The sequence below is a fragment of the Mobula hypostoma genome, chromosome 24 (genome assembly GCF_963921235.1).
Source record: "Mobula hypostoma chromosome 24, sMobHyp1.1, whole genome shotgun sequence".
NCBI lineage: Eukaryota > Metazoa > Chordata > Chondrichthyes > Myliobatiformes > Myliobatidae > Mobula > Mobula hypostoma.
Window position 1 is genome coordinate 5037767 of NC_086120.1, and position 27618 is coordinate 5065384.

At 46.2% G+C, this 27618-nt stretch overlaps 1 protein-coding gene across 5 annotated transcripts in view; it reads right to left on the minus strand.

Moving 5' to 3' along the window:
• Nucleotides 1-27618, minus strand: part of LOC134337370 (phospholipid phosphatase-related protein type 3-like) — a 111251-nt gene that overhangs the window by 26332 nt on the left and 57301 nt on the right. For all 5 annotated transcript variants that reach the window (XM_063032327.1, XM_063032326.1, XM_063032325.1 and 2 more), the window contains exons 3-5: nt 11676-11861; nt 10789-10918; nt 4161-4356 (exon numbers count right to left, since the gene is read on the minus strand). In XM_063032327.1, the coding sequence (XP_062888397.1) occupies nt 4161-4356; nt 10789-10918; nt 11676-11861 (512 nt within the window). The remainder of the gene's footprint in view (nt 1-4160; nt 4357-10788; nt 10919-11675; nt 11862-27618) is intronic.

A 27618-nucleotide genomic window follows, 5' to 3' on the forward strand; every position in this document is an offset into this window, starting at 1 on the left:
CTTGATTGATCCTGTTATCCTAATTCTGTGTACATGTGTGTTTATCATTGCTGAACTGTTGCATTTATTATCCTTTTGATTGGAGTACTGTGTTACTTGTTTCTTTAATAAAACTTTCTTAGTTCCAGTAATCCAGACTCCAACTGAGTGATCCATTTCTGCTGGTTTGGCAACCCAGTTACGGGGTACGTAACAACATACTTTAAGAACTTGGTTTCAGTTTTGTACATTTTTTGAGTTAAATAATTTTGTTCTTTCTAGTAATATCCATTTTAATTATTTTTTTAAAACTATCAATTTTGGATAAGACCTTTTTAATTTGGAAAACCAGGGGAATAACAACTTTTTCAGATTTGTTTTTATGGGACTGTTTATTGTCTTTTTCTCAGTTAGTGGATAAATATGGTTTACCTAATGTACATTTCTTTAGATATTTACAAATTAGTAATTCTTTACGTGGTTTGCTGCCAAATTACTCTTCTGCTTATCCACCTAATATGACAGATGCTCTTTTTCAGCTTAAACCACTTCAGAAAGGGTTGATAGCTATAATTTACAAACAGATATTGAATTTACGAATGATATCTAATGATAAAATTAAACGTACTTGGGAATTGGAAGTTCAAGAGTCATTTTCAGATCATTAGTGGAGTAAAATTCTTCATTTGGTTAATAACTCATCTATTTGTGCCCATCTTTCCTTGATATAGTTCAAGGTAGTGCATCAGGCCCATATGTCAAAGGATAAAGTAGCATGTATCTTTTCCAACATCAATCCTATTTGTGACAGGTGTAATAGTGAGGTGGCCACTTTAGCTCATATGTTTTGGTCCTGTATAAAGCCAGACAATTTTTGGAGAGATGATTTTAAAACGTTATCAAAAGTCTTGGATCTGGACCTACAACCTAATTTACTTACAGCAATATTTGGGATTATCCCATCGAAATCAGGAAATATTCCTGTTTCTGCTCAACGTATGACAGCCTTTTCAACTTTACTGGCTAGGAGAGCCATTTTACTGAAGTGGAAGGATTCTAATCCACCTACAGTCTTTTTTTGGCTTTCCTCCGTTATGTCCTGTTTAAGTTTAGAGAAAATAAGAAACATAGAAACATAGAAAATAGGTGCAGGAGTAGGCCATTCGGCCCTTCGAGCCTGCACCGCCACTCAGTATGATCATGGCTGATCATCCAACTCAGAACCCTGTACCAACCTTCCCTCCATACCCCCTGATCCCTTTAGCCACAAGGGCCATATTTAACTCCCTCTTAAATATAGCCAATGAACTGGCCTCAACTGTTTCCTGTGGCAGAGAATTCCACAGATTCACCACTCTCTGTGTGAAGAAGGTTTTCCTAATCTCGGTCCTAAAAGGCTTCCCCTCTATCCTCAAACTGTGGCCCCTCGTTCTGGACTTCCCCAACATCGGGAACAATCTTCCTGCATCTAGCCTGTCCAATCCCTTTAGGATTTTATACGTTTTAATCAGATGCCCCCTCAATCTTCTAAATTCCAACGAGTATAAGCCTAGTTCATCCAGTCCTTCATCATATGAAAGTCCTGCCATCCCAGGAATCAATCTGGTGAACCTTCTTTGTACTCCCTCTATGGCAAGGATGTCTTTCCTCAGATTAGGGGACCAAAACTGCACACAATACTCCAGGTGTGGTCTCACTAAGGCCTTGTACAACTGCAGTAGTACCTCCCTGCTCCTGTACTCGAATCCTCTTGCTATAAATGCCAGCATACCATTCGCCTTTTTCACTGCATGCCCACTTTCAATGACAGGTGTATAATGACACCCAGGTCTCATTGCACCTCCCCTTTTCCTAATTGGCCACCATTCAGATAATAATCTGTTTTCCTGTTTTTGCCACCAAAGTGGATAACTTCACATTTATCCACATTAAATTGCATCTGCCATGAATTTGCCCACTCACCCAACCTATCCAAGTCACCCTGCATCCTCTTAGCATCCTCCTCACAGCTAACACTGCCACCCAGCTTCGTGTCATCTGCAAACTTGGAGATGCTGCATTTAATTCCCTCATCCAAGTCATTAATATATATTGCAAACAACTGGGGTCCCAGCACTGAGCCTTGCAGCACCCCACTAGTCACTGCCTGCCATTCTGAAAAGGTCCCGTTTATTCCCACTCCTTGCTTCCTGTCTGCTAACCAATTCTCTATCCACATCAATACCTTACCCCCAATACCGTGTGCCGAAGTCGGACATTTGATACATCCTTTAAATTTGAGCAAATCTGGCGACCTTTTATTCAATGTTTTCATTTAATTTGATTTATTACCCTTCCAATTTTTTTTTGAAGTTTTAGATTTGATCAGAAAGTCTTTCCTTTTTTTGTTCGTATCCTCAAAATGGACTGCCCAGTCCCTTTTTTTCCCTTTTTTTTGTATAGTGTAGTGGGTTTTTTTTCTTCATTTAAAATTCAAAGTTTTTTCTTTCCTCTTCATGAACTAATAAGAGGAGACGTGTTGTTTTCTTTTTTATTATATATTTTATACTAGCTTAACACTGTATGATTTTGATACATAATGTCTATTTAATTAATGTCATTATTAATGTCTATTAATGTCTATTTCAATCTCTGTTTGTATTGTTATTGATATGTATATTTGAGATAATTCTCTTCTTAATCGTATTTATGTTCCTTTTAAATCAATAAAGAGATTAATAAAGAAAGAAAAAAAAATTCTCCAACTAGTTAACACTTCTTCAATGTGTGCTGGACATGCTTTGACACAATTTAAGGTGATTCATAGGGCCCATATGTCTAAGGATAAGTTAGCTCATTTTTATGATCATATAAATCCTGTCTGCGACAGATGTAATTCTGACGTAGCTTCCTTGACGCATATGTTCTGGTCTTGCCCTCTTTTGGAAAAATTTTGGAAAGACATTTCTGATATTACTTCAGTAGTTTTGCGTATTGATTTACAACCTCATCCTATTACTACAATTTTTGGATTACCAATGATAGACTTTAGTCATTTATCCCCCTCAGCTTATCATTTGATTGCATTTGTTACATTAATAGCCAGAGGAGATCCATTTTATTTAAATGGAAAGATTCTAATCCCCCCACTACATTTCAATGGTTTTGCTAACCTATAACATGTTTAAATTTGGAAAAAAATAGGAGTCATATCACTGATCCTTTGGTTAAATTTGAAGAAACTTGGAGGCCATTTATTCAACATTTTCATATGATGTAAGTTGACCTTTTCCAAATCCATTTTAATAACTTTTTGTTTGTGTATAGAGGAGTGGAGTTAATGACAAATAATGATCTTAACCAATGAAATATGGCAGCCTTGTTTTGTTTTGTTTTGTTTATTTTTAGTGTAGGGGGTAAAAACTTTTTTTTTGAATCTTTTTCATGTTCAGTTATTAAGAGATTGGGAGGTTTAAATTAAATATATTACTCAGAGTCTGTGTCTGTATACATTAACCGTTATTAATGTAATCCTGATCTCTTTTTATCATTATCATTGTTATGTTTATCAATTTGAAACTCAATAAAAAAGATTGAAACAGAAATAAATAAATATGTAAATTTAGTAGCCATTATGGAAACATATTTGTAATTGATCAACATTGGGAATTAAATACTTTTATATGAGGTGGATGCAATAGAAAAGAAGGTGGGTAACCCTGATATTACTAGATGGGAAGAAGGAACACAAAGGAAAATCTAGGAAAAGAAACTCTTTAGATAATCGAGCGACAAATCAGCAAGGGGCAGAAAGCACAGATCAAAACCACCCACACACTGAGTGTTCGTGGTCATGGAGGCTAGAATATAAATCAGGGACTGAGAGGGACAGCTACCAAGGGTGATAAAATAAATCTGTACTCTGAACAAACAAAACAAGAGAACAATGTGGAAGGGTTCAGCTCAGTTTTTCATTGTTAGTGAAGAAAGATGTACTCAAAAACCTGCAGCTTCCAGCACATTGACACAGTGAGGAGGCTGAATTCATGGATTGTACCAGCATCTTCATGACAAAAAGATCAAACCATCTTACGCAGGAGTAGCTCACTCAGCCACAGGAGGTTTACTGAAACCATTTAGTAATAGATAACCACGAGGGGGCTCTGAGGACAGCTAAACCTCAAGTGTGAGTGTCAGCTTACCTCGCTGACACAATAGCATGACGGTCAGAGCCGGAGCAGATATCCTTGGTAATGTAAGGGTTGTTGTCACAGGAGATGCCGTGCAGGGTGTAGTTTGGCTTGCAGACGGTGAGGAAGAAAGGGGCATGGTACCCAGTCGCCAGCTGAATGATGTCGGTCACAAGAGCTGTGGCACAGAGTCCGAAAACGTGTACACCTGCAACACCAAGACAACACTGCCTGAGAGGGCGATGGAGCAGGTCAAGTTACAAAGTTACAGAGAGATACAGCAAAGAGCACATCTTTCGGTCCTTTGAGTGCGGACTGACCATCCACCATCCATTTACACAAAATGACCAACTCTATTTTATTGTCCCCACATTCCCAGTAATCCCCCAGATCCCAGAAAACTAGGGGCAATTTACAGCAGCAAACTAACCTACTGATCTGCACGTTTCAGGATATAGGAGGAAAACTTAAACACCTCGAGGGAACCCAAACAGTCACAGGAGGACATGCAAACTCCACACAGAGAGCAGAATCAAACTTGGGCCACCGGAGTTGTGCAACATTTAAGGATAGAGACGAGTGCTTGAAATCACAAAGGTACTGAAAGCTTGCTGTAGGGTTTTGTCCCCAAATTCCTTTCCTCCCACAGATGCTCTTCAACACCACTACCCCACCCCCTGAGCAGATTCCTTGTTGCTGCTTGAAGCACTTCCCTGAAACTCATTAATCCTACAGTTTCCACTTCTTAATCCAAGACAGCACGATGAATATCAATACTGTCTTGGGATGACAGCATCAAGTTCCACAGGAATGCAGATGAGAATGCTGGAAATCAGTTTACCCTACATTATGGTGATGGTTCACATGTAGAGGAGGGCACCCTGTCATTTAAACAACCCATTGAAAGTTTATCGGACACCAGTGCAGAAACCATGCTGATGCAATATTCTTTATCACCATATTCTGTAAACTTATCCGATCAAATTAGTGGTAATTAATGCTCAATATTGTGTTACATGCTCAATGCTGTGAGAAGTGAATTAAGCCTGTCAGAATTCATTTCCCTTCAGTGTTTGGAGATCTCCAGAGAGCAGTTGTGTTGCTTTAAATACTCAACACTGAATAGAAATGGGGATTCAATTATAAACAGCATAAAGAATTTAAAACCTGTTCCTACTTATCTGGTCACTGACTTAACTCTCTGTTTGCTACAGGAAGAATTATTCATAGATGCAATTCTGCAGCAAGATCTCTCCCAAGCGCTGAGTCCAGATGGCATCAAGTTCATCGATACAAGCTCCCTTTGAAGTCCAGGTTCGGGACACAGATGTTGGCTTTCAGATTTATTACCATGCAAAAAGAAAAAGGCTGAGATGACCTTGCATGTTGCTGAATTTGAATTAAAGTCACAGTGAGCCAAAACAGCTTGCTGAAATCACCCCAAATGAAATAAATTATTGGAAATTTCATTGCTCTAATCCATTCTGTTCTCAATTTAAAACAGGCTCTACAGGGACAGGAGCTTAAGTATTCTTCACAGATGAGAGTCTGTCAGTCATAGTGGAAACACGCCTTTTGGCCCATCATATCTGTGCTATCAAGCACCCATTTACACAAGCCTTATTTTTTTATTCGCCTTCCATTGTCATCGAGTCTCCCATATTCTACCAGTCACTTGGGGCAATTTCAGCTGTCCACTGACCTACCTACCTGCACGTCTTTGGGGTATGCAAGGAAAGCGGAGCACCCATGGAAAATATGCACAGTTTTAGAGAGAACATGCAATCCCCACAGAGACAGCATCGGAGACCAGACTTAATGCAGGTCACTGCACTACAGTGCCAACAGTGGAAGTTAAATGGCAGCTGCAGCTTGGTGTTAACACCCTTAGTTTTCATCCCATCGCAGGTAGACAGAGTACAACTGCTAGGGTGGCTCTGGAATGCACTGCTGGGGAGGAGAAGAAACTACTTTACGAATATCACTCACGAACCAGTATCTGTCACTCTCATGGCCCAGTCAGTGAAGTCCGCATTCTGGTTCACAGTCCGGTCCATGTACTCTGGACTCCGGGTCTTCCGGCTACCCCTTGTTTCATTTCGGCTTAATCATAGGTGCCTGATGCTCGCCCTGGGGCTGGGAATAGAAGTGACCCTGGGGTCAAGTGTCGGTACTGGTTTGACTTGTCAGTATCCCCTTGGAGCAACCTGCCGGTGGAGGGCTAGACCAGCCATTGGTGATCTCTAGGCCTGGTTGGAGGACCACCGCTTCATGGAGCCTTGTTGTCTCTAGTCGGAGCAGTCATCGTGGTATGGATTCGGCTGTTTCCGAGGCCAGCTGAGTGGCCGTCTGCCACTCCGAGCTAGATATGGATTCGGTTGTTTCTGTAGCCAGCCAAGGTAGCTGGCTGCCCCGAGACTCGGAGCCACCCCGGACTGAGCTCCCTTCCTGTCCCTGCCTCCGTGGGGTAAGTCAGGTCGTCTTTGTCATTACCCTGAGGCTGGTCTGTTCCCTACCCCTCTCCATCTGAATCCCTGACAGTTTCCTCAGCGGTTTACCTCGGCCGTCGTCCCGGCCCCACATCCTAGTAAGCATCCCGGCCCAGCGTCCAAGGAAAGGGACCGGTTCTGCGAAAGCGTCCTGGCCCTGCATCCTAGGAACGGTCTCGACCCTGTGCTCTAAGAAGGAGTTCCTCATCCTGCCCAGGAAAGCCTCGAAGAATCCAAGCCTCATCCAGTCCTGTAGCCATGTCAAGTCTTCGCCTAGTTCCGGAGTCCGAGCCCAAGTCAAGACCCAGGCCTCGAAGAACCCAAGCCTCGTTTAGTCCGGTAGCCAAGCCTCGAAGAACCCAAGCCATGTCCAGTCCTGTAGCCAAGCCTCGAAGAACCCAAGCCATGTCCAGTCCTGTAGCCACGTCATGTCCTCGCCTAGTTCCAGGGTCTGAGCCCCAGTCAAGACCCAGGTTCTGGGTCCTTGTCCAGTCTCTGGCTTGAGTCCAAACCCAGGCTCCTAGTTCCCAGTTCCTTTTCCTGGTCCTGCTTTCCGAGCCAAAGTCCTAGCCCAAGTCTGTGTTCCTGTCCCACCTCCTAATTTGTGTCCAGTCCCGTCCCTAACTCTAGTCCAGTCCAGTTCCCAGTACATCAGTGTCTGTGTCTTGCATTTGGGTCCGCCTTCAGTGCCCCCACGAATGACAGTCACCCTTCCCCAATCTGACCTAGATTCCAGACTTAACATGTGATAAATGTTGCAGCAAGGCAAGGGTTAAATGTTGTACTGCTGCCAGCACAGAGTACAGACATTGTACAGTCTCAAGCTGAACCAAACCTTTGAGCTGGACTTCCCTTTGTACAGCTTTTTCAGGGTGTGTGGAAGTTCATTGACGCAACAGTCAAGATGTGCTGACAGGAACAGTCGTCCACACTGAACATGGCCCTTCAAAGCCCAACTCCCCTTTGTACAGCTTTTCTGTTCAAGGCTGGGTACCAAGGCCATTTGGCATAGCAAGACAAGATAAGGATGCAAGGTAAACACCATATATTGGACAATCAGTTTAACTCTGAGGTATTGATGATGATGATGTCGGCGGGTGACGCACTGAGATCAGCGCTGGGTTCGAGAACGGAGGTTCCCAAGTTCGATCCAGTGACAGACTGCCCCTGTGCGCACTTTCCATCCGTGCCGGGTTGACGTCGAGTTCGCAACTTGGCCTCGTAAAATAATACTGTGAAATATCTGTGCGAGAAGTGGCGCCCCACACAGCCTTTCGAACTGCGACTTGTAAGGCATGAAAATGCCGACGCTGGCCTCTCAGGTCTGAGTCGACGTCAATATCATCATCTGAGGTATTACTGGCCATTAACTTGTAGTTTCTATTGGCTATTAACACCTGTATGCATATTCATAGTGTGATTGATTATGCAAATAAATGATTAGAACACACACAAGGTTGAGAATTGATTAGTATCTGTATCCAACTAATCAATTTCCATATAAAAAAGGAATTTTGTTGTTCAAACTTCAGAGCGGTTTGGTCACTGGGCCAATCTGTTCTCCTTGTTCTCTGAGTTTTCAGAGTCCAGTTAGCTGGAGGCAACATTGTGATTGATCACTGAGGGCCCTCTGAAATGGCTGAACACTCTACTCAGTCTCCCCCTATACTATATTTAAAGAGGGAATGAATAAAACTGTGCAGAGTAGCGCAGCACTGACTGAGGCAACAAATTTGGATAAAGTTGCCCCCAGCCCAAGTGACAATGCCAATATCTGCTCTCAAATACCTTGTGACTAAGTCGGGAGAGATGTCCTGCAGACAAGTTAAACATAAGCCTGCCAAAACCAAACTCACGGAGTCACACATTACAGACAGAAAACAAACTCCTGGGGGAGCCCGGTGACTCGGGCAGCATCTATAGAAGCAGAGGGATGGTCGGTGCTTTGGGATCAGGCCTTTATCATTAATGTGCTGGGTTCCTCCATCACCGGCCCTTGGGGAAATGCTGTTCTCATGGAGAGGACAAACCAAAAACAGTGCCAGCACAGCACTGTATGTACCCCAAAACCTTGTTCCCATTTCAGAATTGTGTCTTCTTCTTTTCTATCAAAATGTAACATCTCAAATTTAGAGGCATCAGATTTCATCTGCCTCCATTGCACCTCTTGAAGTTAATTAATCGTGGTTCAAAAAGCTTATATGTTCCGTGTCAACTGCAGAACTGGGCCCTGGACACATACATTTACTATACATGAAAGAAAGATATATTCCCCGTCACAAACTCTCCAGGGAACTTCATTCTACACTTACCTCCAGCCCTCCCTTTTACTCCTTCCCTCTGGCTCCTGTTACTCAGCTAAGTTCCCATCCTTTCTGCTTACATATCATGCGACTCAGTCTTGATGACAAGCCCACAATGTGGTACTTCATCACCTGCCTATTGAAGTCCAGCCCTGTCACGTCAGCTACTTCCTCTCATCAGCCTGCTGCTACTACATCAAAAAAGCTGTCACATTAGTTAGATGTGATTTGCTTGAAATGAGCAAGGCTGCCTTTCTGCAATCAATCTGCACTCGAACAAATGGTTGCTAATCCTGTCCTTGATTGCTATCTCTCGAACCTCCCCCACGAGCAAGGCTCCCCCATCACTATCTCATTACTGAACACAATGGGTGGTTGTGTGGCTTGGAAAAGGTACAGTGAAGTCCAATTGATTAATACCCACTTCTAACTTATTAGTAAGTTAGACTTGAGGGTAGTGTGTTTAATATTCAGTATGATGAAGGAGGAAATGGTGGAATACATGTTACTCCATTCTAAATAATTTGAGTTCAGTGATCACAACCATAAGCTGAGGAAGATCTCACTAGTAGGTGAAGCTTTTCCCAGAGAAAGATGGCTTGGAGAAGAGCCAGGTATTTTATTTGGTACAGATTAGTTTCTGCCTGATATAACATTAATCAGAGGCTGGGTGGCTTCACTCACCTACAATGTTGAAGAGTCTGCAGTTTCTTCTACAGACTGCCTGGGAAATTATCCTACTTTGATCTCCTTAACGTTGTCATAGCCGGGACAGGTTGTGGTGATAAGCTACCCATTGAATGCTGCCAATATCGTGCATCTCAAATAGCCTCTTCCTGGCCTTTGTGTGTGAATTAGCTACGAAGCCCGGCAGAACCATTTCTACTGAGAGTAAAAGGGGTAAAAGTGGGCCAATAGCACATTAATGCAGTTGCTTTGGACAGATGGGCTCATCAGCCACGTTTGGCAGCTCATCTAGGAGAATGAAAACTCCGATCTCAAACTTCCGCTGCCTTGCGGCTATACCTACTTAAGGGGAAGGCTTCGGCAGCAAACCCTGAGGAAGAGTCCCAAGCTGGAGTCCCTAAGGCAGTCCCACATTGAGTTTAACACTGACTCGCAACTCCAGCGACACCACAGGTGCTAAATGAATCAGCCTCTGCCATTCTTTTGGATTCATCAGCTGTGAGAAGACGGGGAAGCTGCTACACGGGCAACCGCTGGCCCTCTATATCGTACTGCCCACACTCATGTAAACAGGTAGGATGCACCCATGGTCAACCTCGGCCAATGGAGGGCCTTGATTACCTCTCACAGGAAATTTATGGTTAATGTTACATCGTGTGCTTGCTGCAGGGAAACAGAGCTCATGACTGCTGGGAGCATCTCCAGACCCTCTCTGCAGTCCACACTGCCAGTTTTAACTTGGCATTCCACAGAACCTGACAAGGCCATTCCACGAACCTCAGAAACAAAGTGTCTGCTCTTTTACAATAATGACCCCGTGATCCACAACACCGGACAAAGCCTAAAGAGGAGTGCTGTGCAATTCCCAGATGTACATCTCCAACACATTCACTTCCCACCAATCTTTTCACAGGTCCTCGGTACAATCTGCTCCTCCACATGGACTTTTGCCAAGGACCTTGTGAGATTGTAAGAAAAGGCTTGCCAAAGCTGTCTAGCACATCACTTTCCTTGCATTAAACCTGCCCCTGTTGTAGGCTAATAGAGGCTGATGCCATGTCTAGTCATAGGTTGTAAACAGCACGGTCCCTGCCTTTCCATTGCCTCAGAACTTGTGTCAAACAATGCACTGAGTAAAGTACACAGCACTGCTGAACCTACCAACAAACCTTACGGTGCGTCGGAGGAAGGAGTTGAAGTTACAGCCACCGGCGTTAATGCTGCCTTCGGAGCACTCCTTATTCTTCAGTTTTGACTGGCAGCAGTAGACAATCCCTTCACCAATCATAATCTGCGGTGGAAAATGGGAGAATGGATCAGCTCATGATAAAATGGCGGAGCAGACTCGATGGGCCAAATGGCCGACTTCTGCTCCTTTGTCTTATGGTCTTAAAACCACACAGCACAGGTACCATGAAAACCAAAGGCTGCAATACAGTGTAACACAACATGCTTAAAAGTACCCGCATTTAGGTCTCACGTCAGCAACAACTGCCGCTTGGAACGCTTTGTAGCAAAAAACCTCGGTAGCAGTGGGACAGGTGGCAGATTCTGACCAAGTCAGGGGACGAGATGGAAAGTCTGAATCTTATCATTCCAAACCTTGGGCCAGATGGGCATCAGTCAAAAGACCAGAATCTAGCACTCTTGGCAAATTGAGGTACATTGGACAGACATTGATTTAAACTCAGGCAAAATTGCAACAAAGGCTCTCCCAATCCCCAGTGAGACTTGAGGGGAAGAGCTAAGGAAATCTCATCAGCATGTCAGGACGAGAGTAGAATTTTCTGTCCATCATCATTTGTACGTTTGATTCTAGTCTTTGCCAACACAGAGCTACAAGGACTCAGCTAGGAATGAGCTTAGGGTGCAGAGGTTCGTGGCACTAAGCCCTGCTCATTCACAACACTCAGGGCTGTTTTTGTGAAGTGCTGGAAGCTCTGGAGCAACTGAAGCTGATCCAGCCATGATAACTAGAACAGGAGGTGGGGGAGCTGTTCCAAAGTCCGACCAAGCTGCGCTTACTGAGGGAAGACAGCGCTACTTACAGAGGCTGCTGGACCAGCAAATGCCAGGCTGAGGAGCATCAGTAATGGTATGAGTTCCTCACTGGGTTCCACATACGGCATGCTCAGGGCTCGGTCATAGCACTGGAAGCCCACCTTAGCTGGTCTGAAGATGTCAGTCAGTTCCAGAAAATAAAGGGTAACGATTGATGAAGCCACAATGGGAAGCTGCAAGGTGAATGCCAGTTATCAGTACAACGTGACACCCGTCACCGATTGGAACCCCACCTGTGTCACACCCGTCACCGATTGGAACCACACCTGTGTCACACCCGTCACCGATTGGAACCATACCTGTGTCACACCCATCACCGATTGGAACCCCACCTGTGTCACAGCCGTCACCAACAGGCACCTCTCCTGTGTCACACCCGTCACCGATAGGAACCCCACCTGTGTCACACCCGTCACCGATTGGAACCATACCTGTGTCACACCCATCACCGATTGGAACCCCACCTGTGTCACACCCATCACCGATTGGAACCCCACCTGTGTCACACTTGTCACTGATAGGAACCCCACCTGTGTCACACCCGTCACCGATAGGAACCCCACCTGTGCCTGTGTCACTTCCGTCACCGACAGGCACCTCTCCTGTGTCACACCCGTCACCGATAGGAACCCAACCTGTGTCACACTGGTCACCAATAGGAACCCCACCTGTGTCACACCCATCACCGATAGAAACCACACATGTGTCACACCCGTCACCGATAGGAACCCCACCTGTGTCACACCTGTCACCGATAGGAGCCCACCTGTGTCACACCCGTCACCGATAGGAACTCCACCTGTGTCACACCGGTCACTGATAATAACCCACCTGTGTCACACCCGTCACCAATAGGAACCCCACCTGTGTCACACCCGTCACCGATAGGCACCTCACCTGTGTCACACCCGTCACTGATAGGAACCCACCTGTGTCAGACCCATCACCGATAGGCATCTCACCTGTGTCACATCCGTCACCAATAGGAACCCCACCTGTGTCACACCCGTCACCAATAGGAACCCCACCTGTGTCACACCCGTCACCGATATGCACCTCACCTGTGTCACACCCGTCACTGATAGGAACCCACCTGTGTCAGACCCATCACCGATAGGCATCTCACCTGTGTCACATCCGTCACCAATAGGAACCCCACCTGTGTCACACCCGTCACCGATAGGAACCCTACCTGTGCCTGTGTCACTTCCGTCACCGACAGGCACCTCTCCTGTGTCACACCCGTCACCGATAGGAACCCAACCTGTGTCACACCCGTCACCAATAGGAACCCCACCTGTGTCACATCTGTCACCAATAGGAACCCCACCTGTGTCAGACCTGTCACCGATAGGAACCCACCTGTGTCACACCCGTCACCGATAGGAACTCCACCTGTGTCACACCGGTCACTGATAGGCACCTCACCTGTGTCACACCCGTCACTGATAGGAACCCACCTGTGTCAGACCCATCACCGATAGGCATCTCACCTGTGTCACATCCGTCACCAATAGGAACCCCACCTGTGTCACACCCGTCACCGATAGGAACCCCACCTGTGCCTGTGTCACTTCCGTCACCGACAGGCACCTCTCCTGTGTCACACCCGTCACCGATAGGAACCCAACCTGTGTCACACTGGTCACCAATAGGAACCCCACCTGTGTCACACCCATCACCGATAGAAACCACACATGTGTCACACCCGTCACCGATAGGAACCCCACCTGTGTCACACCTGTCACCGATAGGAGCCGACCTGTGTCACACCCGTCACCGATAGGAACTCCACCTGTGTCACACCGGTCACTGATAATAACCCACCTGTGTCACACCCGTCACCAATAGGAACCCCACCTGTGTCACACCCATCACCGATAGAAACCACACATGTGTCACACCCGTCACCGATAGGAACCCCACCTGTGTCACACCTGTCACCGATAGGAGCCGACCTGTGTCACACCCGTCACCGATAGGAACTCCACCTGTGTCACACCGGTCACTGATAATAACCCACCTGTGTCACACCCGTCACCAATAGGAACCCCACCTGTGTCACACCCGTCACCGATAGGCACCTCACCTGTGTCACACCCATCACTGATAGGAACCCACCTGTGTCAGACCCATCACCGATAGGCATCTCACCTGTGTCACATCCGTCACCAATAGGAACCCCACCTGTGTCACACCCGTCACCAATAGGAACCCCACCTGTGTCACATCTGTCACCAATAGGAACCCCACCTGTGTCAGACCTGTCACCGATAGGAACCCACCTGTGTCACACCCGTCACCGATAGGAACTCCACCTGTGTCACACCGGTCACTGATAGGCACCTCACCTGTGTCACACCCGTCACTGATAGGAACCCACCTGTGTCAGACCCATCACCGATAGGCATCTCACCTGTGCCACATCCGTCACCAATAGGAACCCCACCTGTGTCACACCCGTCACCGATAGGAACCCCACCTGTGCCTGTGTCACTTCCGTCACCGACAGGCACCTCTCCTGTGTCACACCCGTCACCGATAGGAACCCAACCTGTGTCACACTGGTCACCAATAGGAACCCCACCTGTGTCACACCCATCACCGATAGAAACCACACATGTGTCACACCCGTCACCGATAGGAACCCCACCTGTGTCACACCTGTCACCGATAGGAGCCCACCTGTGTCACACCCGTCACCGATAGGAACTCCACCTGTGTCACACCGGTCACTGATAATAACCCACCTGTGTCACACCCGTCACCAATAGGAACCCCACCTGTGTCACACCCGTCACCGATAGGCACCTCACCTGTGTCACACCCGTCACTGATAGGAACCCACCTGTGTCAGACCCATCACCGATAGGCATCTCACCTGTGTCACATCCGTCACCAATAGGAACCCCACCTGTGTCACACCCGTCACCAATAGGAACCCCACCTGTGTCACACCCGTCACCGATAGGCACCTCACCTGTGTCAGACCTGTCACTGATAGGAACCCACCTGTGTCACACCCGTCACCGATAGGAACTCCACCTGTGTCACACCGGTCACTGATAATAACCCACCTGTGTCACACCCGTCACCAATAGGAACCCCACCTGTGTCACACCCGTCACTGATAAGGAACCCACCTGTGTCAGACCCATCACCGATAGGCATCTCACCTGTGTCACATCCGTCACCAATAGGAACCCCACCTGTGTCACACCCGTCACCAATAGGAACCCCACCTGTGTCACACCCGTCACCGATAGGCACCTCACCTGTGTCACACCCGTCACTGATAGGAACCCACCTGTGTCAGACCCATCACCGATAGGCATCTCACCTGTGTCACATCCGTCACCAATAGGAACCCCACCTGTGTCACACCCGTCACCGATAGGAACCCCACCTGTGCCTGTGTCACTTCCGTCACCGACAGGCACCTCTCCTGTGTCACACCCGTCACCGATAGGAACCCAACCTGTGTCACACTGGTCACCAATAGGAACCCCACCTGTGTCACACCCATCACCGATAGAAACCACACATGTGTCACACCCGTCACCGATAGGAACCCCACCTGTGTCACACCTGTCACCGATAGGAGCCGACCTGTGTCACACCCGTCACCGATAGGAACTCCACCTGTGTCACACCGGTCACTGATAATAACCCACCTGTGTCACACCCGTCACCAATAGGAACCCCACCTGTGTCACACCCGTCACCGATAGGCACCTCACCTGTGTCACACCCGTCACTGATAGGAACCCACCTGTGTCAGACCCATCACCGATAGGCATCTCACCTGTGTCACATCCGTCACCAATAGGAACCCCACCTGTGTCACACCCGTCACCAATAGGAACCCCACCTGTGTCACATCTGTCACCAATAGGAACCCCACCTGTGTCAGACCTGTCACCGATAGGAACCCACCTGTGTCACACACGTCACCGATAGGAACCCCACCTGTGTCAGACTTGTCACTGATAGGAACCCACCTGTGTCACACACATCACCGATAGGAACCCACCTTTGACACACCCGTCACCGATAGGAACTCCACCTGTGTAACACCGGTCACTGATAGTAACCCACCTGTGTCACACCCGTCACCGATAGGAACCCCACCTGTTCACTCTTGTCACCGATAGGAACCCACATGTGTCACAGCCGTCACCAATAGGAACCCCACCTGTATCACACTTCTTACTGATAGGAACCCACCTGTGTCACAGCCGACACCGTTAGGAAACTCATCTGTGTCACACCCGTCACCGATAGGAACCCAACCTGTGTCACACCCGTCACCAATAGGAACCCCTCCTGTGTCATACCCATCATGGATATGCATCTCACCTGTGTCACACCCGTCACCAATAGGAACCCAACCTCTGTCACACCAGTCACCGATACGAACCCCACCTGTGTCACACCCATCACTGATAGGAGTCCCTCCTGTATCACAACCCCTCCTGTGTCACACCTGTCACCGATACCGAATCCATCCCTCCTTCTTCACCCTATCCCTGACACTTTCCTCCACTCATCCATCAGCCTCCGACACCTCCCTCCACTCACCCCTCACTCTATCAATGACACCTCCCCCCAAATTCCAGTTACCTGCACCTCCCCAGACATGGCTCACACCTCCCCCTCACCCGTTTCTGTCATCTCCATTGATGCTTTACTCACCAACCACCCTACCCTAGCTTCACCAAGCAATTTCCATTCCTCTGTGTAATTTCTGTGAGACGGCCGGGCTCAGGGCAATTAGTTCTGACAAGCACCTTGTTAGCATTTCTCATTTATCCCACGATATTGTGCGAGTGGAGAATTCCAATCTGCCTGGGCTTAAGCTGATATTTTATTGTTCTTGTGACGTAAAACGTTTTTGTAGATACACCATCATTATCTTTTAATGTAGAAATGCATGTGGAAAAGCAAACTCTTCGTGCCGGTGGGTATTGGTTGCTGAGTCACACTTTAACATTCTGAGGCTAACCTGTGCCTGTAACTTGCCATGTGGTCAGTTCCCATTTTTGTTACCAATCAGTATGAATACAAATGGAAACTAGAGAATGGATTGAAAGTACAGAATGGTCTAAGGCCTCTGCCGCAGAATAAGCACCTCCTTCCACCGTCTACAGCAGGTCATTCCCGTACTCATTTCAGGGAAATAGATCTTCGAACGACCCAATCTTCTCTTCTTCCAGATCACCATTCTAGAATGTCCTGTGGTTCACAATCTTCACTCAATGAAAACTTGCATTTATACAGCATTCTCTGAACATAGTGAATCATATGCGATCACTTGTATGGTTAAGGGCCACTAGTAAGGCAACCATAAAACCCAGACAACCCCTCGATCGTGACCCCACTAAGGAGCACCAGGCCATTGTCTCCCACACCATCACCGACTTTATCCGCTCAGGGGATCTCCCATCCACTGCTACCAACCTTATAGTTCCCACACCTCGCACTTCCCGTTTCTACCTCCTACCCAAGATCCACAAACCTGCCTGTCCTGGCCGACCTATTGTCTCAGCTTGCTCCTGCCCCACCGAACTCATTTCTGCATACCTCGACACTGTTTTATCACTCCTTGTTCAATCCCTTCCGACCTATGTTCGTGACACTTCTCATGCTCTTAAACTTTTCGATGATTTTAAATTCCCTGGCCCCCACCGCTTTATTTTCACCATGGATGTCCAGTCCTTATATACTTCCATCCCCCATCAGGAAGGTCTCAAAGCTCTACGCTTCTTTTTGGATTCCAGACCTAATCAGTTCCCCTCGACCACCACTCTGCTCCGTCTAGCGGAATTAGTCCTTACTCTTAATAATTTCTCCTTTGGCTCCTCCCACTTCCTCCAAACTAAAGGTGTAGCTATGGGCACCCGTACGGGTCCTAGCTATGCCTGCCTTTTTGTTGGGTTTGTGGAACAATCTATGTTCCGTGCCTATTCTGGTATCTGTCCCCCACTTTTCCTTCGCTACATCGACGACTGCATTGGCGCTGCTTCCTGCACGCATGCAGAACTCGTTGACTTTATTAACTTTGCCTCCAGCTTTCACCCTGCCCTCAAGTTTACCTGGTCCATTTCCGACACCTCCCTCCCCTTTCTAGATCTTTCTGTCTCTGTCTCTGGAGACAGCTTATCCACTGATGTCTACTATAAGCCTACTGACTCTCACAGCTATCTGGACTATTCCTCTTCTCACCCTGTCTCTTGCAAAAACACCATCCCCTTCTCGCAATTCCTCCGTCTCCGCCGCATCTGCTCTCAGGATGAGGCTTTTCATTCCAGGACGAGGGAGATGTCTTCCTTTTTTAAAGAAAGGGGCTTCCCTTCCTCCACTATCAACTCTGCTCTTAAACGCATCTCCCCCATTTCACGTACATCTGCTCTCACTCCATCCTCCCACCATCCCATTAGGAATAGGGTTCCCCTGGTCCTCACCTACCACCCCACCAGCCTCCGAGACCAACATATTATTCTCCGTAACTTCTGCCACCTCCAACGGGATCCCACCACTAAGCACATCTTTCCCTCCCCCACTCTCTCTGCATTCCGCAGGGATCACTCCCTACGCAACTCCCTTGTCCATTCATCCCCCCCATCCCTCCCCACTGATCTCCCTCCTGGCACTTATCCTTGTAAGCGGAACAAGTGCTACACATGCCCTTACACTTCCTCCCTTACCACCATTCAGGGCCCCAAACAGTCCTTCCAGGTGAGGCGACACTTCACCTGTGAGTCAGCTGGGGTGATATACTGCGTCCGGTGCTCCCGATGTGGCCTTTTATATATTGGCGAGACACGACGCAGACTGGGAGACCGCTTTGCTGAACATCTACGCTCTGTCCTTCAGAGAAAGCAGAATCTCCCAGTGGCCACACATTTTAATTCCACATCCCATTCCCATTCTGACATGTCTATCCACGGCCTCCTCTACTGTAAAGATGAAGCCACACTCAGGTTGGAGGAACAACACCTTATATTCCGTCTGGGTAGCCTCCAACCTGATGGCATGAACATTGACTTCTCTAACTTCCGCTAAGGCCCGACCTCCCCCTCGTACCCCATCTGTTACTCATTTTTATGCACACATTCTTTCTCTCACTCTCCTTTTTCTCCCTCTGTCCCTCTGAATATACCTCTTGCCCATCCTCTGGGTCACCCCCCCCCCCTTGTCTTTCTTCCCGGACCTCCTGTCCCATGATCCTCTCGTATCCCTTTTGCCTATCACCTGTCCAGCTCTTGGCTCCATCCCTCCCCCTCCTGTCTTCTCCTATCATTTTGGATCTCCCCCTCCCCCTCCAACTTTCAAATCCCTTACTCAGTCTTCCTTCAGTTAGTCCTGACGAAGGGTCTCGGCCTGAAACGTCGACTGTACCTCTTCCTAGAGATGCTGCTTGGCCTGCTGCGTTCACCAGCAACTTTGATGTGTGTTGCATAAAACCCAGAGCAAGTTCAACATATGACCTGCTCAGAACAGTGTCCTCTGGCATCAGCTGGACCTAGGGGCACTATTACTCACGTAAGATGGCTTCCCAGGAGGCATGCACATTCTACTGGGAGAACACGTAACCGCAACAATTAAGTTTTTTAACCCTATTTCACAAGGAAAATGTTCCACTTCAGCCTTCCTAATCTACTTTCCTTTTCTGTGCCCATCTGGAAGAATATTAGAGTGTTCCTCGGCCCACTGGCTGTGGTTCCTCTGCTTCTTCACCAGGCCAGCCTCCAGCGTAGGAATCTGCTGCCTGCACTGGGGAGGGAAGCAATACTGAGTCCTGTCACCATACCTCAGGGCACTCTGGGACCTTTCTGAAATTGTCATTCTGTAATTAGGGCAAAGTTTATAATGTTAAATAGGAGTCACATTGGCTCGTCAACAGGAATGAATTCTCAGCAAGCAGGGCCACGGATCCAGTCTGGACCTTTGTATTCACTGCATCCTTCTCACGCAGGGGCACAATTCAACGCACGCTGTTCATTATTTCAGAGTAAGACCTCCCCTCGGGCACATTCCAAAGCTCCTTTTCCCAGCAATACTCAAAAGGCCTCTTTGAGACACATAGTCACAATGGTTAACCTAAAACCCTTTGCAATCAGTGAAGACTCTTATTGCCAGAGATAACTGCCCAAGTCAACATACACAAAGATAAATATACACACAAAATGGACCACTATACATCTCATGAATAAACACACACAATGTATCTCACACACAGAAATATAAAAAGTAAATCTCACAAAGTGGATCACTATAAATTTCTTAAAGAGATACCTGCACCCCAACTAGACCACAAGCTCTTTCTCACACATACAGAAACATAATGGAGCACTATTATATACTACATCACACACACTCAGTGAACCACTATAAACCCCCTTCACTCTCATGCACAATATACGTGTGCACACACAAGAGTTAATAAGGGAGATGTTTTTGTCTCAGCATTTAGATTAAAAACACTTGTTAATCTAAATAGCAAATTGCACAGATCCCAGCTTCACACTGAGAAAGCACTGTGATGTTGTAAATTCACCTGTGGACTCACCATTGCTGTGTAGTGGTAGACTTCTGTTTGACACTCCCATTTGAAGGCATCTCACAGCTAGATTGACAAATCAATGGAAAGTACGTTCGCAGTTCTGCAACTGAAGTACAGTCCTACTGGGCAACGACCTGTTCAGCTAGGCTCCATTGCCAATCTATAAGGTCGCCATGGTAGCGTAGCGGTTAGAGTGACACTATTACAGCTCGGGGTATCAGGGTTCAGGGTTCAGAGTTCAATCCGAGCATCCTCTGTAAGGAGACTCTGTACGTCCCCCCTGTGGAATGCGCGGGTTTCCTCCGGGTTCTCCGGTTTCCTCCCACAGTCCAAAGACGTAGCGGGAGGTAAATTGTCCCATCATTAGGTTAGGGTTAAATCAGGGGTTACTGGGCAGTGTGGCTCAAAGTTCTGGGAGGGCCTATTCCACGCTGTATCTCTGAATAAATAAAAATGAAAATAAAAATAAATGGAACTCTGGAAGGTTGTTTTCCCTCCCCTGACACCCAGGGCAATTTCTGTTATTTATTGCGCATTGGCTAATACTCCACTTACCTCATCGCCCACTGCATAGAACAAACCTCCTTTATGAGCTTATTACTGGCAAAAACTGCTGAGATGGACTGATCTTGCACCATAAAACAAGCGATAGCTGTGCTTACACAGTGGCCATCATGAGCTCTGGGTATAGAAAGTGCTTTACAGCCAATGAGCCTCTGTTGTGATCATAGGAAGCATGCAGAGGACTGGTACAGCAGAAACCCCAAAGCAGCCAACAGGAAAATAACCCGTTCAGCTATTTTTAAGACATTAGTCTTAATTAGCCATAAGTATGTAATAAATCTACAAACTCAGCTGACCCCAGGGAAGGCTATACCTGTAAACTGAATTTGAAGTCTGGGAGATCACTCTCTATCTGAACTGAAGTCTGAGAGATGACTATCCCAAGCAGAGTGGCAGTGGGTTGATTGCTTACCAGAAATGACACGTTAGCACTGTTAAAAGGCAAGAAGAATCCACGGGAGTCAATGAGCATTGTGCACGAGAGCAAGGCATGGGGTTACACGGAAAAGGGGAGGCAGAATGGGACTAGAGGGATTGTCCTTCTGTAAGATAGCATGGACCAATGGGCTGCATGGTCTTCTTCTACATCAGAAACAAAGGAGAAAGGAACAGAATGAAATACTGGAAGATAATACTAGCGGAGAAGTTGTACTTGATCTGGTATTGGGAAATGAATCTGGTCAGGTGTCACATCTCGCAATGGGAGAGCATTTTGGAGGTAGTGATCACAACTCTATCTTCTTCACCATAGTGTTGGAGAGGGATGGGAGCAAGAAATTTGGGAAAACATTGACTTGGCGCAAGGGGAAATATGATGCTATTAGGCAGGAACTTGGGAGTGTAAATTGGTAGCAGATGTTCTCAGGGAAATGCACAGCAAAAATATGGCAAACGTTCAGGGAACATATCCATGGAGTTCTGCATGGGTATGGTCTATTGAGGCAGGGAGAGGATGGTAGAGTTAAAGAACCATGGTGTACAAAGGACATAAAAAAATCTAGTTACAAGGAAAATTACAAGGTTGCTAGGAAAGAGCTTAGGAATGGAATTAGAAGAGCCAGAAGGGGCCATGAGAAGGCCTTGGTGAGCAGGATTAAGGAAAACCCCAAGGCATTCTACAAGTATGCGAAGAGCAAGAGGATGAGCCGTGTGAGAATAGGATCAATCAGGAGTGATAGAGGAAATGTGTGCATGGAGTCAGAGGAGATAGTGCAGGTTCTTAATGAATACTTTGCTTCAGTATTCACCAGGGAAAAAGATCTTGGCAATTGTGGGGATGACTTACAGCAGGCTGAAACGCTTGAGCAGATAGATATTAAGAAATAGGATGTGCTGGAGCTTTTGAAAAGCATTAAGTTAGATAAGTCACCGGGACCGGATGAGATATACCCCAGGCTACTGTGGGAAGTGAGGGAGGAGATTGCTAAGCCTCTTGCGATGATCTTTGCAATATCAATAGGGAAGGGAGAAGTATCAGAGGATTGGAGGGTTGCAAATGTTGTTCCCTTGTTCCTTTTCAATATTTTTAGTTTCTACATAGAAGAATACAGAGTACAAGAAAGCATATATAAGAATTCAAAAAAGAGAAGAAAAAACTACCAATTACATTATATCTATCCATAATAACAATCTCATTACCCCGTATTCATGTAGGTTAGTCAATAGTTATATTGAAATATACTAATTTATTACAAAAAAAGAATCTAACCCCTACCAAGAATGAAGCTGTTTATTTAGGAGAAAAAAAGGCAAAATACCTTCTCGTGTAATAAAAATTAATAATAGCCAACATCTAAATTTAAACAATGAATTGAGGCTTTTGAAAGTTTGAAAATAATTCAGAAAGGGTCCCCACAATGTTTGAAAGTCTTGACGAGATTGAGATCTATAGGTCTATAAGATGATGAGGGGCATTGATCGTGTGGATAGCTAGAGGCTTTTTCCCAGAGCCGAAATAGCTAACAAGAGGGATCATAGTTTTAAGGCGCTTGGAAATACGTCCTAGGGGATATCAGAGGTAAGTTTTCCACACAGAGAGTGGTGGGTGCGTGGAATGTACTGCTGGCGGTGCTGGTGGAAGCGGATACAACAGGGTCTTTTAAGAGCCTCTTACATAGGTGCATGGAGCTTAGAAAAATAGAGGGCCTTGCACAAGGGAAATCCTAGGCAGTCCCTAGAGTAAATTACATGGTTGGCACAATATTGTGGGCTGAAGGGCCTGTATTGTGCTTTAAATTTCTATGTTTTATGTTCTATGATGGCTGAAGATTCAGATGGGGCCCAGAAAACGTTCTTCCAAACTGCCAATGATGAGTAACCAATATCTGATCCAGCTAGACTGACGTAATGGCATAACACCATTGGAAACTGTAGGCATTACAGGCCAGTCAGTAATTAGCTCTTATGTCTCGCGTCTTCAAGGCCCTTTGGGAAATTTGGCGCTTCGTGTGATTCACTCTTCCTCAACCCACACAACACAGTTACAGCTTTGAACAGTGCCTCTAGGATCGTGTAAAACTCATTTACATTAAAAAACCTGGCCTTCATCCTTGAGTCCTTCCTTCATTAAACAATATCAATGCATTGCCACATTCGACTAAAAATAAGCAGCACTGATCTCCAGTGCAGAAAATATATCAAGACAGTCTACATCTTGACATATCTGAACGCAGAAGATTTATCTAAATATAGAGCATATAGCTAAATATAGAGGATTTTCTTAAATATAAAGTGTACTTTGCTTTATATTTATTCACCATTCAGCATCTGGGAGGTGCTGACAAGGCCAGAATTTGTTGCCTATTTTCACATGTCCTTGAGAAGTTGGAGGTGCCACCTTCTCGAGCCTCTGTAGTCCTTCTGGTCAAAATTATCCACAGTGCCGGGAGGGAGCCCCGCAGTTTAGAGGGAGTGATGATGTTGCCCATTCAAATGGTGCATTCTTGGAAGGTGAGAAGTGAAGCCAGGGGGGTGGAGTGGGTGGATGAAACAAGAAGTTGGGACAAGGTAAAGAGCTGAAGAAGAAGGAATCTGATAGGAGAGGAGAATGGACCAGAGGAAGGAGGAGGGGCACCCGGCCGAGATGATAGGCGATGATAGAAGAGGGCGAGGGGTAAGAGGGAACAGAGTGGAAAATTGAAGGGGGAGGGATTTTCTGGAACTTGGAGAAATCCAATGCCAATGCCATCAGGTTGGAGGCCACCCAGACAGAATATGAGGTGTTGCTCCTGTGACCTGGGAGTGGCATCATCATTGCAGAAGAAGTGGCCAAGGATTGACATATCAGACTGGGAATGGGGATAGGAATTAAAATGGTTGGCCACTTTGAAATCCTGCTTGCTGTGGATGGATCAAAGGTGCTCAATAAAGCGGATCCCCAATCTACACCAGGTTTCACCAATACAGAGGAGTCCATATCAGGCGCACCAGATACGGCAGTTAACCCCAGCAGATTCACAAGTGAAGTGTTGCCTCATGTGGAAGGACTATTTGGGGTCCTGAATGGAGGTGAGGGAGGAGGTTAATCGGCTGGTGTAACTCTTCTTCTGCTTGTAGGACTGAGTGGCAAGAGGGAGATTAGTGGGGAAGGATGAATGGACAAAGGAATCAAGAGGGATCAATCCCCGTGGAAAGTGGAGAGTGGGTGGGGGGTAAAGATGTGTTTGGTGGTAGGGTCCCATTGAAGATGGCAGAAGTTGTGGAGAACAATGTGCTGAATACAAAGGCTCATCGGACCATAAGACAAAGGAGCAGAATTAGCCACTTAGCCCATTGAGTCTGCTCCAGCTGTCCAACATGGCTGATTTATTATCTCGCTGAACCCCATTCTCCTGCCTTCTGCCATAACCTTAGACACCCTAACTAACCAAGAATCTATTTACCTCTGCTTTAAATATACTCAATGACTTGTCTTTCACAGCCATCCATGGCAAAGCAGTCAACGGATTCACCACCCAGCAGTTAAAAAAATTCCTTCTCATCTCTATTCTAAACGGATGTCCCTCTATTCGGAGTCTGTGCTGTCTGGTCCTAGACACACCCACTACAGGAATCATCCTCTCCATATCCAATCTGTCTAGGCCTTTTGGAATTCGGTAGGTTTCAATGAGATCACCCTGCACTTTCTTCTAAATTCCAGCTAGTACAGGCCGAGAGCCATTGAATGCTCCTCGTACATTAACCTTGGCATTCTCAGAATCATTCTTGTGAACCACCTCTAGACCCTCTCCAATGCCAGCATATCTTTTCTTAGATAATGGGCCCAAAACTGCTCTCAATACTCCAAGTGCAATCTGTCCAATGCCTTATAAAGCCCCAGTATTACATTCTTTCTTTCATATTCTAGTCCTTTGAAATGAATGCTAACATTTCACTTGTCTTCCTTACCACTGATTCAACCTGCAAGGTAACCTTTAGGGAATCCTGTACCAGGACACCCAAGTCTCTGCACCTCTGATTTTTGAATTTTCTTCCCATTTAGAAAATAATCAACTCCTTCATTCCTTCTAGTGCATGACCATATACTTTCCTACACTTTATTCCATTTGCCACTTATTTGCCAATAGTCCCAATCTGTCTAAGTCCTTCTGCAGGCTCCCTGCTACCTCAACCCTACCTGCCTCTCCACCTACCTTTGCAACACCTGCAAGCTTGGCCATAAAGACATCATTTCTGTCATCCAAAGGACAAGAGGAAGTCTATCACTGTTAAGATGGCAGGAAGATGGGGATGCCTGATGTCTAGGAAACAGAGGAGATTCATCATCAGTGGTGGAGGAAGGGAAACCCTGTCCTCCATGATTCCCCTGTCTATTCATCACTCACTACTATTCTTCCTCCTTCAATTCCCCACTCAAGTCCTCCTCTTCTCCTCTCCTGCCCTGGTGCGCCTTATCCTTCTCTTTCTCTCATGGTCCACTCTCCTCTATCAGATTCTTCTTCTCCAGCCCTTTACCGCCTATCCCCTCCCAGTTTCTTACTTCATCTCCCCTCTCCCATCCATCTGGTGTCACCTATCACCTTCTACCTTTTACCTTACACTCCTTCCCCTCCTCACCTTCTTGTTCTGGCTTCTCCCCTCTTCCTTTCCAGTCCTGAAGAAAGGTCTCAGCCTGAATTGCAGACTGTTTATTCATTTCCATAGATGCTGCCTTACCTGCTGAATTCCTCCAGCATTTTGTGTGTTGCTCTGGATTTGCAGCATCTGCAGAATCTTTTGTGTTTAAGCTTTGTGAGATGCTGTCCGAGCAGCGGGGGAGGGAGAAAATTTAAAAAACTGCAGATGATGGAAATGTATAATAAAAGCAGAAATTACTGTAAACGCTCAGGCTGAAACTTTGGGAAGGGAAGCAGTCAACGTTACAGGTCAGAACCAGGAAGGAAACAGAAAAAGTTGGTTAAGCTGCAGGGAGGTTGTACAAGGCGGTTGGGGAGGATACGTCTGACCAGATGAGTACTCTGTAGTCTGGGAAGCTATCAGAAACTGCAGTCAAATTGTGGTTTCGGGAACATTTTAAGAGCAAGAAGGGACGAAATTCTGGAAAAAAAATCATCTGTGGCATAGAAAGGATTAACCCAACAAAGTTATGAACAACCAGTGTCTAATTACAGTTGGGATTATTTTCGATCTTTTAAGGAACAATGTCATGAGTAGGCAAGGGACAATTTCTTCAAAAATCTTATTATGAAAATGATTCTAAAAAAATCCATCTCTTTTCAAACATATAAAGGCACGGTGGGAACTGAGGTGTTCATCATGAACGGTCACAAAAGGCTCACCAATTCTCTCAGCACTCCCATAAGGTGCTGTGATTTCCATTTACATAGCCTGACCAATATTTCCCCTCAGCCAGCATCACAGAAGAGATTAATGGCTCCCCATTGTGAATAAAGCCGACAGGTAACATAACATGGTAAAGGCACAGCGAACAGCAGCAGAATAGAGGATTTCCATCTGAGCTGCCAAGTAGATCCAGGGCATCTGATGCATAACACAATTGCAGGAGCTAGTTTCTGTTCTTGAACGAAAACAACACATATGGGAAGTTATACCACATCCATTTAACAGGGTACAAAATGAGTTGAGAATCCACATCAAAAATCTATTTAATTATCATAAGACACAGGAGCAGAACTAGGCTATTTGGGCCCATCGAGTCTGCTCTGCCATTCAATCACGGCTGACCCTTTTCTCCCCTCCTCAGTCCCACCATAGTGCCCCCCCCCCACCGAATCATAATGAACAATTAATAACTAAGACTGAGTAAGATTTATTCTGGGAGCCTTCAAATTTCCACAATACCTGTGCCTGCTAATGTCCAGGATGGGGAAGTGGTGAGCTTGAAGTGGTGAATATAGAAGCTGTGGAAGGGCAGAGGTCCTGAATGAGGAAGTCCCACTGTGCAGTGGAGAGATGTGAAGAACTGATCATATGGAATGTTGTCCTTCCTATGATGGGGCTCAGCCCCAATTGAAGGAGATGTCGATTCCAAGTTGGAATCAGATACCATCTGGAACACTATCTCCGATTTGGAGCAGGTTGTTAGATAGGAAAGCTGTAGAGGGATAAGGGCCTAAAGCAGACAAATTAGTTGGCATGAACAAAGGTGGCCGAGGGTCCCTGTTGTGGTTTAGTATGACAGTATGCTTCTATGATTTCCACTACTCTTGTATAGAATAAATGCAAGTATCAAGTATGCAATTGATTTATTATTGTCATATCTACTGTGATAAAAGAAAACCTTTTATTAGCAAGCCGTATAGACAGATCATTCCATATTTAAGCAGACTGAGGTAGTACAA